The sequence below is a fragment of the Colletes latitarsis genome, chromosome 6 (genome assembly GCF_051014445.1).
Source record: "Colletes latitarsis isolate SP2378_abdomen chromosome 6, iyColLati1, whole genome shotgun sequence".
NCBI classification, from domain to species: Eukaryota; Metazoa; Arthropoda; class Insecta; order Hymenoptera; family Colletidae; genus Colletes; species Colletes latitarsis.
In genome coordinates, this window is record NC_135139.1 from 17,634,083 (window position 1) to 17,647,586 (window position 13,504).

At 33.4% G+C, this 13,504-nt stretch overlaps 2 protein-coding genes across 7 annotated transcripts; both read right to left on the reverse strand.

Annotated features, from left to right (window-relative positions):
• Window positions 1-383: 383 nt before the first annotated feature.
• Window positions 384-11,618, reverse strand: Mep-1 (zinc finger protein MEP-1). 6 transcript variants are annotated; one of them, XM_076766327.1, is made up of 10 exons: window positions 11,470-11,616; window positions 9,937-10,061; window positions 8,489-8,581; window positions 5,607-7,988; window positions 5,421-5,509; window positions 3,846-3,983; window positions 2,484-2,660; window positions 2,153-2,275; window positions 1,796-1,900; window positions 384-1,684 (listed from the first exon to the last, which is right to left on the reverse strand). In XM_076766327.1, exons 3-10 carry the CDS (start codon window positions 8,556-8,558, stop codon window positions 1,370-1,372), a joined length of 3,399 nt encoding a protein of 1,132 aa, XP_076622442.1. In that variant the 5' UTR covers window positions 8,559-8,581; window positions 9,937-10,061; window positions 11,470-11,616; the 3' UTR covers window positions 384-1,369. The 6 variants fall into 6 exon arrangements, with proteins under 6 accessions (XP_076622442.1, XP_076622446.1, XP_076622443.1 ...); XM_076766331.1 differs by lacking the exon at window positions 9,937-10,061 and having other exon boundaries at window positions 11,470-11,618; XM_076766328.1 differs by lacking the exon at window positions 11,470-11,616 and having other exon boundaries at window positions 9,937-10,084.
• A 461-nt stretch (window positions 11,619-12,079) lies between these two features.
• LOC143342986 (uncharacterized protein KIAA1143) lies at window positions 12,080-13,304 on the reverse strand. Its single transcript, XM_076767387.1, has 3 exons — window positions 13,065-13,304; window positions 12,660-12,792; window positions 12,080-12,559 (listed from the first exon to the last, which is right to left on the reverse strand). The coding sequence occupies exons 1-3, from the start codon at window positions 13,173-13,175 to the stop codon at window positions 12,390-12,392; spliced, it is 414 nt and encodes a 137-aa protein (XP_076623502.1). The 5' UTR covers window positions 13,176-13,304; the 3' UTR covers window positions 12,080-12,389.
• Window positions 13,305-13,504: the final 200 nt, after the last annotated feature.

Sequence of the window (13,504 nt, forward strand, 5' to 3'; positions counted from 1 at the left end):
TACAGCCATATAGTGCAAAAACGCACCATGTTATTTCCTTCATTTAATGCATTTTTTTCTCTAAAATTATGTTCTACAATAACGTACAAAACTTATCAAGAATGAATCGAAATTATTAAATTAAACCTGTTACTTTTTTCAACTATCTACATATCAGTATAAGCCTATTATCAATCCAGAGTGCATACAAGAAGATAAGTAATTGTCTCTTCTTATATCACGCTATCACTATACTAGAATAATTTTATGTATTTGTATATATAATATTTTATTATATATCATATATACACATACATAAACATGCATATATGTCGCGATGTGTGCTAATAAGTTCAATGCTCCATGACAAATTTTATTGTTTTAACAGAAAAAATGTATACACATTATGTGTGCCATCCTATTTTATTGATATAATCGTTTATATTATATTCTATGTTAATGTACATTTTTGTTCTTATAAAAGCGCAAAAATAAAACTGAATGTTTTATTACAATACTTGTGACCGAAGATTTCAACTTATAGCAATAGATACAATTTACAACTTTAAAGGTCTTTGACGTTAAAACTTATTTCATACACGCAACTTTACGAAACGTTTACAAATTAAGCAGCGAATTATAAGTTTTCACATTCGTCGCTTAAAAATACGATGGCGAAATTAAAAAAAAAAAGTGTACATGATAGAAAAACTTTGAGGCGAAACTATTGGTAGAGTACCAACAGATATCGCGGGACAGTCTAGGGCACTCTGGTTAATTAGTACAATTTGTTACTTCGTATATCAATCAGAAATTGTTTCGCAACATGATGCGTAAACGTATCGAATATGTAGAGTCAGGACAATTTATCGTTCATTGCCCTACATAATTGTATTAGCGTTAATAACAAAATAGAATTAATTCAAATATATTTGTCTTAGAAAAAGAATTTATATTATAGTGAATTTGCTATGTAAGAGTGATCCGCAATATGACCTGCGAGTGTCGCATAAAATGTAAATACACTTAGTATTTATAGGTTTCATAGGCGTGTAGGTCAGGAGTATGCAGCTCTAGGATTAACCAAAGAATTAGACTGAAGGCCACCCTTTAATATTTTACAGTCTATTTTATGTATGTCCGATAACAACAATAAAAATTCTTAAATAAATATATCGGTATAATCATTGATGGAATATTATTACGCAATCAACTAGTTTTTGCCAAGAGTTGTAGGTTTATGTGTTTGTAATTGCGTCTTAAGCATAATATGCATACACATGTACACGGCACGTCAAGTCACTGTGTACTACAATGACCGGTATGGAGTACCACAAAGTTACGTAAAATTCAGTAAGACAAGACACATGTATCACTCTGCTGATCATTGCTATTTTCCTCTGCCTTGAGTTGCACCCGACCTGGTTGTAGGTTTTGCTGGTTGTGGAATAATCGTAATTTCATCATTGATCTTCAGTGGTTTTAAAAGGGAGTCGTTAGATCTGGACGATGGAGATGAAGGTGTATTCTTCTTATCCATTACTCTTTTAGCTACGACACTATGTGCCGAATAAACATGGTTTTCAAACTGCTTATACATTCCAAACGTGGCAGTGCAAACTGTACATTTATAAGATAGATGCGCAGGTTTTAGTGTCATTCCGTGATCTCGCGCGACATGATTTAGTAATTTCCATTGATATACCTAAAAATTAAGATCCACAATTCTCAGGTAACATGCTGTTTAATATTATAACTTTCAATCTCAAACATATACAATTTTATACGTTAAATAATTTGAAAAGAATAAACTCACCCTGCCACAAGCGGGACAGCGACCTGCATCTTTTCCTTTATTTGCTGCTTCTTGCATACTAGATGTAACCAACCCATGTGATCCAAGTAAATGTCTTTCAAGACCCTGTAGGTGTATGAATACAATATTGTTATGGTCTAATTTTATACAAACATATTCAAAAAATAAAACGTATGATAAAAATAAAATAAACAAAAAATTAGATTTCAGTTAGTACTTTATACTCTTAAAACTTGCAAATGCTATTAAAAAGAAAAAGCACATTACGCAAATACATATATTCAACAGTATAACGATCACATACAAAATTATTAAATTGCGCAAATAGGAATTACATGAACAATAATAGACTCATACCTGATCTGTGAAAAACCGAAACTGACATTTTTGGCAGTTTAATGGAGGTCTATTATAAATCATCTTTGGATGTATTTTTACTTTATGGATCCATTGCATGTGATTACGTAGTTGTTCTAGATCCTAAAAAGAATGTTCAACTTCATATGGTAAATTAGATACAGTGTGGTACTACTTTAAATTTTGGCTAGCCGAATTTTGTTTCTGCTACTGTTGACCGAAGAAACAAACAGTGGCATAGATCATTTTTTCGCATACAGTCAGGCATTATTTACAGTATCAACTTTTAAACCATGAAAAATATTTTTAAAGTATATTTTGCGTATCTTACCTTAATATAACCGTCGCAGATCTCACATATAACAAATGTAGTTTTCCCGCCCGCCTTTGATGAAGTTCCAGAACCAGGAATAGAGGTTTGAGATGTTGTACGCGGTAGCGGAGTTATGGATATACTTGGTTGACTCAACAACTTTGCTGTAGGATTTTTCGGACTGGTTGTTGTATTCTGAAAAATATAAAGCATACTAGTTATTTTAATAGTAGTCGTATACAAAATTGTCAAACATTATTATCTCATACAAAGTATTAGGTATTGCATTAATCGTCCGCTTGCGGAGCTGGGTCAATTTTAACCCATGCTATTTTATGTTATAATTGGGATAAAATGTTTTATGTCACTGATGGAACTGCGTCTTACTTCTATCTAACCCTTCTTTCTTCCATTGTCTAGTTCAATGATAACATAGCTTGTATCTCTTATTAGCAATTTAGCAATCATTATCTTTCCAACGATTTTTCCGTACTTGGCTACAGCATCGTACTGTTCTATATTTAAACTTCACAAGCATGTAATTTAAGATATTCAGATAAAATTTTGATGAGAGACTTTATGCTCGGAATTATAAATAAGGAATTCTACCATAGATCAAATATGACCCGGCTCCATCTTGCACCCTAATGTCAAATCTTCCGCCGTCCGACGGTTAAGTAGTATTTACCTAAAAAATTATACAGTGAAAATTGAAATTTCCAATTCTCTTATCATCAGCAGTCTGTTATTTATATAAAATATATTATTATATTCAATATTGTAAAATAAAACAATAAATGTACTTATACAATTTCTCTTCAAATGCTATTCAATATTCATTAACAGCAATTTTACAAAACGTTGAAATATATAGATTATTTTTATTGGAATTACATTTCAAATATCATTACACTAAAATTATACTATCAAACTATATTTTACAAGTATCCTGTATTTTGTTTTCAAATTTCTTTATATTTTATTTAACATTACAACAACAGTTTTAAATATTTGCAAAGAAAATCTTTTCACATTTATCAGAAGTTACCACTCAATTCTTTAAAAATATATAAATAATAAATAAGATTATATTAATATAATATTGGACAGGTTTCCATAATGCAATGTACTACAAGGACAAAAAACATTGCTAAAATCAATAATTGCAAAACTAGTTGCATTGCACACTAATGATATGTAGCTATAATTTTAAAAAACACTGTTAAATCCTATAAGCAATTATATGTAGCTTTAATTGTAGAAAATCTTAAGAAATTGGTTATGAAAGCTTTTTACACCTGCAGAAAACACATCATCCATGCGATCACAAATTTTACAAAATCAATTTAACCTTCCTGGTAATTTCCAATATTTATTTACCTGTGACGAGGACAACCTAGAGAGAGAGTCGATTACGTTGGGTACAAGTGCAATGGGTGTGGGTTGACCGGAACTGCCGCCGCTACTGCTACTCACTCCCGAGACAGCCGACATGACAGTCCCAGAGCCACCCACCACCTGTCACCACCCATATATTTTTTTACTAATTCTTAAATTTTATATTTACTTGAATTTGTGAACCTGTATTTTTTATTTATACACTGTTATCTTTAAAAAGAAAGAACATGCTGATTTGTATGTACAGATCAAAATTGCTGTATTCTTGTGTAATAGACAAATAAAAAGTAGAATACCTAAATTTTACTTAATAAGCAGAATACAAAAGTATACTTTTCTCTTGTTAAAGAAAATAGAACACAGTGTTTAGAAAACTAAATTCGTGATGTAATGTTTCTTGTACATTATTAATATCAATATCAATTGCCATATGTAACTTCAAGGAAATATGAAAGTGTATTATGCATATCATGGGTGTGCTATACATTATAACTAAAATATATTATTACAGGGGCATGACTTTGTAAGATTATCATTGCCCTTTGACTGTATCATGAAATTTAGTAAAAACTCATCATACTGTGTTAATACACGGGATGTCCTACACGAAACAGGTCACCTATTATCTCCTTTAGTTGTGACAACGCGAAAGAATGTTTTAGGGTCATATTACTGAAACGGCCGTATATCAATCAATTACGCGATTTTATTTCACGTGAATTACACAATAGGGTCTATAATTGATCCCACCGAAAAAGTCATGTACTGAAAGTTTTCTTGACAATATTAATGTTAATGTGGTCATTAGTTAAATGAATTAATCGACATCATTTATTAGACAAAATAATATTACAAATACTTCACAATAAATATATTTATAAAAGCAAAAAATATGTACATTCTTATGTACTTCATAAATAAATAACTAAAAATATACATAACTACTTAATTTATCCTATAAAAATAAAATTCATAATTTTGCTTCTTCTAACCAGCCTGTTAAATACATAACGCAGTACATTGAATTTTTAATCAATCTCAGGTCTAAATTATTTAATTTCAGTCAATTCAAAATACTTCAAAAACATAATCACGGCATAGGATTGAAGATGTTAAAAGAGAGGGGATTACTTAAAATAGCAAATATTAACTGAATTAAGTCAATGAATTATTAACGAAATAATGAAGCTAGAGGGCCGTCAAGGGCCCCGGCGCGGTCATCTAAGGATTACTGGCAAAAACATGTAAGAAAACAAAATACGTAATCATATATCAAAAATAGAGATTAGTGATTTTGAAAATAACATTAAGAAAAGAAATCTTCTTTCTCTTTTTCTCGTATCATACTCATCCTTTAAAATGATTTCAGTTATGTACGAAATATTTATTCGTATTATCACGGCTAAAGAAAATAATTAACTAACTGTTTTGAATGGAACACCTTGTATGATATGAAATTAATCATAAATCATTCATAATTTTTCTATTAAAAGAACAATTTGACTTTACTTTCAATAACTTTGTGTAAGAATTATATAAAATGGAAATCATCTTTACCTGAAATATTTGGTTACTACCAAACTGGTATGAAGTAGGGACCAATAAACCAGAAGATGTTGGACGATACATCATTCCTGCAACATTATCTAAAACATATGCAATATAATATAATCATTAATATTTATAGAAGAACTTTAATTCAATTTAATTTATTATTATCAGTTTTAAATAGCGGACACTTACCTTGCCGCATTGTTGTACCGCCCGGTCGCAACGTTTTCAAATCTGAGTACCTTGGTTGCATAGGTGGCCGTCCTCTTCCACGACCCGTGATAGGAGCAGGAAGTAATTTTGGTAAAAGTGGTTGTGGTCCTTTACCACCCATTGCCATGGCAAGTGCATTAGGATTTGTTGGTCCAGGTCTTGCTCGATTTAGTCTAGGAATCTTTGCTGGAGGTTCCCAATCAGCAGCTGGTTCTAAATTTTTTTCTGGTCTAAATTTCTTAGTACAAGCAAGTATATGCCGAGTTAATTTGCCTTTTTGGTTATCTTCAAATGGGCAATTAGGGCACTGATGAAAAGCTGGACCACGTTCCAACCTTCCACGAGTATTATGTTCCGCTTCCATATGAAATAAGATATCGTGAGGACTACGTACTTCGATCGGACAAAAGTTACATTTGTAGACATAGTTGCGCATATGTGGAGTTTCTAAATGATGCTGCATGACTAAGGTTGACTCTGTTTTAAAATTACAGAATTCACATTTCTTCAGTTCTAAATGGAATGGTTCGTTATTTTCTTTACTAAATTCTAAATTCTTGATGAGTGAATTTATAGCTAATTGAGTTTCAGCTGATGTGCTACCTTTGCCCTGTTTACGCTTTTGAGTCCGTAAAAGATCAGTTTGCACATATTCTTGAACAAGATTCACTCCAATTTGCATGAAAAATTTTCCCAATGGTAAGTCAAAGTAAGTTAGTACTTTATTCCTATCCTCTTGCCTTACATCGTGTTTATCACTTACATTACTAAATCCAGGTTCAGTTACATCTGCTGAATTGTCACCTCTATCTTCTCCATCCTTCTTCCCTTTAGAACTTCCTTCATTATCACTTTCCTCGCTTTTATCTTTATTCTTCTGACTCGAATCCGACGAGTCTTCGTTGCATTCTTCTCCTTTGTTTTCTTCTATATTTTGTTTACTTCTTTCTTCCTTCTCTTCTTTCTCTTTCTCCTCTAAACATTGCTCTAGTTTTGTGACAAAATCTTTTAATGGTTTTAGAGGTGGTTTTTCATACACATATGGTACTATAAAAGATGGTGCCTCTACCACAAACATATCATCAGTTAAAGTAGGTAATATAGGAGGTACTGTAGATGGTACCGTAGTTATACTGCTCGTTTTAGGACTTAACTGTGCAGTTTTTGATGTCATGGGTACTGGTGTAATAGTTGTTCTCATATTGGGATACATTGTTTGCGTTGGCATACCCATTGGAACTACCGAAAAAGAGCTAGAACTGGAAACAGTATGATGAGGTTTACTGTTACTTACAGGAACACCACCACGCCCAGAAAGTATAGAATTTGTGTCTATAATAACTAGGGTGGGTTCTTTTTTCCCCCCTTTCACAGATTTACTACCAGCCGCGATTTCTACCAAACGTTTAGTATCATTAACTACAATAGTAGTTTTACTATTTTTGATTGGTGATTTCAGTTTAGAATTCTCTTTATCTTTACTATCAACACCAGCCAAAGGATCTTCTAGCTTAATTTCTTCTATGTCAGAGCCATCATCTTCTACTTCCTCTTCTATTTCCTTTTCTATGTAACTCGTCCTCTTTATATTACGAGAACTTCTCCTTGGCGTAATACTACTAAGGTCTACTTGTTTTCTTGGCTTTCTTTGTTTTGTTGGATCTTTATTGACACGCTCAGATGAAGAATTATGACCATTCTTCGCACTATCTGTTATCTCTTCAATATCAGGACTATCGCAGCTTCCATTTTCTTCACAAATTTTCACATCAGATGGATCTGAAGTACTGTCAGTAATTTCGCTACTGTCATTAATCTTTTGTATATCACTACTACCTGATAAATTTTGGTCATCTTTTAGCGTAGAATTTTTCAAAGTGAACACATCATCATTATCAAATTGTATTTCTGTTATGCTTTCATCGAGACATTCCACATCAGAGTTGTTACTCTGTTCGTCAACATCCATAGCCTCACAAGATGTGATTTTACACTTATCTTCAGTTTTAGACACTTCACTAGAATTGTTCGTCTCACTGACACCTTCCGGTGATTCGGATGTTTTAGAGTCGGTCTCTGAGTCAGAGATTTCATCCTTTTTACTCCTACTTGGATCTATTCTATCCTGTTCACTATCTTCTGATTCTATATCTCCTTCTTCAATTTCAACTTCCATTCTATGTTCGTCCTCGTCATCTTCTTCACCATTTTCTTCTTCTTCCTCCTCTTCCTCCTCCTCCTCCTCATCTCCTTCAGCTGCACTATTAATTTCATTTGACACAAGATTAGATGCATTATCTGCGTCCATGAATTCTTCTTTGTCATTATAATTTCCATTAACACCATTTGGTATCACAACATCTGCAAAACATAAAAATTGTTTTTATTGAGATAGCATTATCTAAAAATATTAAATATTTATTACTAATATATTGTGTCATAAGTGTGTCTATTATCAATTCCTTATACAATGGCTTTGAATATGAATGTCCAAGAAGTACATTAAAGAATATTAATTATATCATCATACATCGATAAAGTATATTAATAATCATACAATATAAATACATGATTTAAAAGTATAATAGAATGTACATTCACATAAGTTTATTACAATGAATTATTGGTACATGATTTGAGGAAGATATGTACTGTTCAGTAATATATACATTGTTCGATCAAATGAACCATCGCAAACTACAGTAAAACAATACAGTAATCATCAACCAAAAAAAAACAAATGCCAAAATCAGTATCATCCTGTGGCAACAACTTTAGAAAGCATAAAGTAGGCAGAAAATCAGTCTCTTGGAATATTTAGAAGAATTGCTTTAACAGATCCAAGCAAGGGCAGAGCATACCTTTGAGAACCTTATCAGGACTGGCCTCAGATGAGTCCTTAACAGGGGGTTCTTCTAATGTGCCTTCCATGGGGCCACCACTGTACAGTTGATCTAAACAATTAATAAGAACACAGGAATAAGCGGCTCGTGGCGACGACGCGTTTCATTACATCCACGACATGAACGCGAGGGCGGGGAGAGGGAGGGAATTTTTAGCGGGGCCGAATTTTTCAAAATGGCGCTGCGAATTCCGTACTCCTATTTCCTTGTTCCCATAACCAACAAAGTTTGTGGTCGTCGATTTCCAGTCAGAGCGTTACCGAAATACGCCCGCTTCGTCCAAAAAATCTTAGTCGCGCACAGTTCTAACAATAATTAGGAGACAAAGAGTCACCCGTGGATGCGTGGACAAAAGTTCGGATAAAGAGAGTCCTGTAAAGTAGCTTGAATGGTTAGCGTCTCTCAGTCACCTGCACTCGCCAGCCACCGCGTCCGAGCGCCAGCCAGTCAGTCAGTCAGCCCTCCGCGTACCTCTCTTCTCAACCTTCGTAGCAACCTACCAACCTACACCTATTCCTACAGCTTTACACATCGAACTTTCGTCTTTCATACATATGCACACGACTGAAGAATATATATATATATATAGATATATATATATATATACAACCGTACGCATATACGACCCATCAACTCACTATCCATGGGCGCGCGCGCACAACCTTCCTAACTCTATACTACATGCCGGACAGACAACACGCCAACCACCTACAGAACAACCCTATGACCTACCGAATCCGATCATGTCAGACGGATCTCCCACGACGATATTATCCACAAACCAATTTTCCTTATAAACATTCAACAGAATTTACGAGTGTATGGGGTTTACTAGTGGGACTACGAAAAACACAAACAACCAATGGTCACTAATACGATTCAACGTACGTGACGAAGAAGAAACTAGATAAACGCGGACCATTTTGTCAGATTATCTATAGAGATCCGATTCACCCAACTATCAAAGTTCCTATTCAAGACACTCGACGAGAATTTCTTTTCAATTATCTTGTGCTCGTGTCAAAACGATTTCCAAATCTCGTTTGAAGATCTAATAGAGAAACGATGTAGAAACGAAGATAAAACCTTGTCTATGGATCCGCTCGAAGGACATAGCGTTCTTAAAAAAGATGCTGAGCATACTTTTAACCTACAGTAATGTTCATCCTGATGAGGCATGCATCATCGTTCGAAATGACAATGATCATGTTATTTGAAACTCGAAAAATATCAAAGTTCACGAGTCACCGGTAATTCGGAATAAGAGGAATCGCACTCAGTATGCTCGGTTGAGGGCATGTCTCGTGCTACTTAACTCGCTATTCACGGATCCCGGCGGTTCTACGAGGCAATGGAACGCGTATGAACTCCATCCGTATCCTGTCACCAGGCACAAATATACGCACCTGACCGTTTGTTCTCCTAAACGATTTTCTGATACCGCGACATTTTCACAACCTGCAATCTTCAGTGGCGGCGACGGAGCTACGATTCGTCCTTATACGCACGATACACGATTTATTCACAAAACCTGTAAATAGTGAACATTCATCGCTGAAAATTAGGCACCAGAGGGCAGGCGCGACGTTGGAAACGTTAAAAAGTTATGCCCAGGGCCGTCGCAAAGTCGTGGGCTCTTTTCAACGAGGGTTAAGTAGAAACGAAATAGAAAGAAGGGGTCGTGAAACGGAAGAGAGGCTTTTCTCACGATTTCTCTATGGCTATTCAATCGGCGTTATACTTTTAGCTACATCATTGTCGTTATTTTCACGTTTAAATACCTACAAGAGTGTTCAAAAGACAACATTATTTTCAAAAATGAGGCTCCCTGCTGTTTTTGCTAACGTTCATTGGTGGATTAGAATTCCCATCGCTTGAAATGGTAGTCAAACAACGATATTGATTAAGTACTTTTGATATTGAACGTATTTGTTCTTTGTTATTTTTTATTTTGGAAAGAAATACGGGATATATTAAACCTAATGAAACTATTTAACACACTATGCTCTTCGAGAACTACGTATACGGTGAAATGAAAAATAAATGCAACTAAATAATTGAATTTGTAAATATTGTTATATATTTATAACGTTTCAATTTATATAATTAATTTGGAGGTGATCACGATTTGCACAATTCACGTATGGAACTTCTCTTTTTCTTTAGAAACATCTACTGGTTTATTTCGCTGATGGTGTGCTTAGATAAGCAAAATTATAATGTACGAAGATAACACTGAAAGAATAAACACTGTACTTTGATACGGCCTTAAACCAAAATAAACCATCGACGAAAAACTTCATCGTCAGATCATTGTAACAAATTTAAAAGAATGTAACAACATATTAACTTGAATGAAAATTTCACCGTATAATTTTCAATTTGTAAGAAATGTTAATATATTTTGTCAAAACAAAAGTTTAATATGCCATTGCTTTTATTTGGTACCGATCGATATGTCACAAATACATCGTATTACTATGACAATAGTAACTTATTCGTACCAGAAGTTACCAGAGGAGTGTACACATTAGCATACCTGTTCGAAACAAATTTTGTTACGATCTAACAGAGACTGTATCTAAATAGGAATTAGTGCATGGGAGATGCGTAGGGAAGTTGAGAGGATCGTCACGGCCCTGGTTATATTGTGTTATTCGGCACCACAACTATACAAATCATAAAATCCAACAAATCAATCGCAAGTCCCTTGGCGCTTTATATTAATCATTGTTTGTCTACGGTTAAAGGGTACACCAGACGTCTTTACTGGTTTATCAAAATTTAGAAAGCTCCCGCCATTTCTTTCGTAAGGGCTGACTTAGCTGTCGAACAGCTGCCGTGGTGGTCGCTGGCCGATCGCGATTATCCCCCCAAAAGAGGACCAATAATCGAAACACACACGCATCACAAATGCCGCGCTATTTAAATCCACTGACCGTTCGGAACACCGACAAATATTCGGCTACACACGCGACTCCCTCGGCACTTGATACACACAATTTTTATACTAAAATTATTCACATATACTTTGTGTTTATTTGGGTTCGACGTCACGGATCCTTCTTACCTCCGTCGTCGAAAACTGCCAAGATGGCGACAATAATCACGTGACCGCAAATTTTATGACGTACGCGTAATGTTAAAGGGACAAAACGACCAGTAGCGTTTGTTATACATTGTCACGTGACCGGGTACACGTGCACATCCAATGAGAGGCCCTCCCAAGAATAAGGGCAATCTGCAATTGCAACAATATATAACAATGGGGTTGACTAATAAGTCTCCGCCCTATTCTATGGAATCATTTAGTACACACACCCCTAAGTAATTCACGTAAGATTGTTACAAATTTATTTTAAATTTGTATAAATTTTGTTCGTGTCGAGTTTATTGTATAGTACATGTTTTTTTCATATGTATATACTACGTGAAACAATAGAACTTTTCCTTATATTTCCTGTAATTTTCTGTTTTATTTATTACGATATTGAATTTACAATAATTTGTTTCATGCAGGCATACGATTAATCGTAGTTACGTTTATCTTAGAGTAAGATTAAATTTATTAGATTTCAACATTTCTAAAATTCATTGCATGTACATTTCTTATGTTGCTACTGAGAAATACAGTTCAAGGTCTATATACATATATGAATAATATTTACATTCAAATATATACACGCGAATAACTGGATATACAAAATTCTTATATTAAATTCTATTTTGTACAACACACTACCCTAATACAAACATGTAAATATTTGATCACAATAATTATTATATAACAATTTATATACTTTATAAAATTCATTTTTGTACATTTAAAAAATATTTAAATACATATTTGTAAATAATACTAAAGGTAGTCATCATCATTATCATTGAAAGATAATATAGCCTTTTCTTGTTTTGTTTTTTTTATCTTCTTTTTCACTGGCTTATCCACAGTATCTGATTCTCCTTCCACTACTTTATTTTTTCTAAATATAATTCGTTTAGATAAATCTGCTGGAGCATTGGCTTCTTCTATAATTTAGGATTCACACATAACTTGTTTCTCAACAGACTTATAGCTTATTAGTTCTCAAATTATAAATATTCTTATTTAAATAAAATTTATATCTACCTTCTTCCTTTTGTTTTTGAAATGCTTCTGCTTCTTCTGCAGTTAAATCACCAGAATTTAATACAACCACAATAGGCTTCTCTTCTTCACGTTCTTCTTTATCATCGTCTGAATCTTGAGGTAATACTTCTCTCTGTTTTAAGAAGTCATTTAAATGGCTGTTTATGCTAGTTATAAACAAGCACTAATTATAATAATGATTTCATTATAATTAAAAAAAAATGATAAATATTAGAATAATTATACCTATTGCTATAATTAGAGTTTTGTAGTTTTAATTACATATATTCTGAATATTTTTAGTCAAAGAAAATTATTTTTTAAATGAAATTATGCTACCATACATAACATAACGATTAGATAATTATTACCACTTAAATTTTAATGCAAAATATTAAACTGTACCTTTGTGTCAACTGTTGGCCCTTCTTTATAACCAACTTGTTCTTTTAATTCGCGTAAAAATTTCGGTTCGTTTGGTTTAATATACGAAACGTTGTGCTTTTTTCTGGACATTTCTTCTTATCCTTCTCGTTACACTTTCAAACATAAAACACCACAATATAACCTATCTTGAGTTTAAGTAAGTTAGAAAATAATCTTATGTACAGCCATAAACTTGCGTATTAGATAGATCGGGAAGTGAGATCTTTTTAGTAAAAGTTACTAGCATACCGTATCTGATTGGTCAGTATCAATGAAGCAGTGGAAAAGGTATTTTCTGTACTATAATTTATTTCTGGTCTTAAATATAGGATTGTTAAATATTTAGTATTACAAAAATTAAAAAGAAAAAAGACAGAACCATTAAAATATTGGAGTGTAACTGATTTTAAATTTAAATT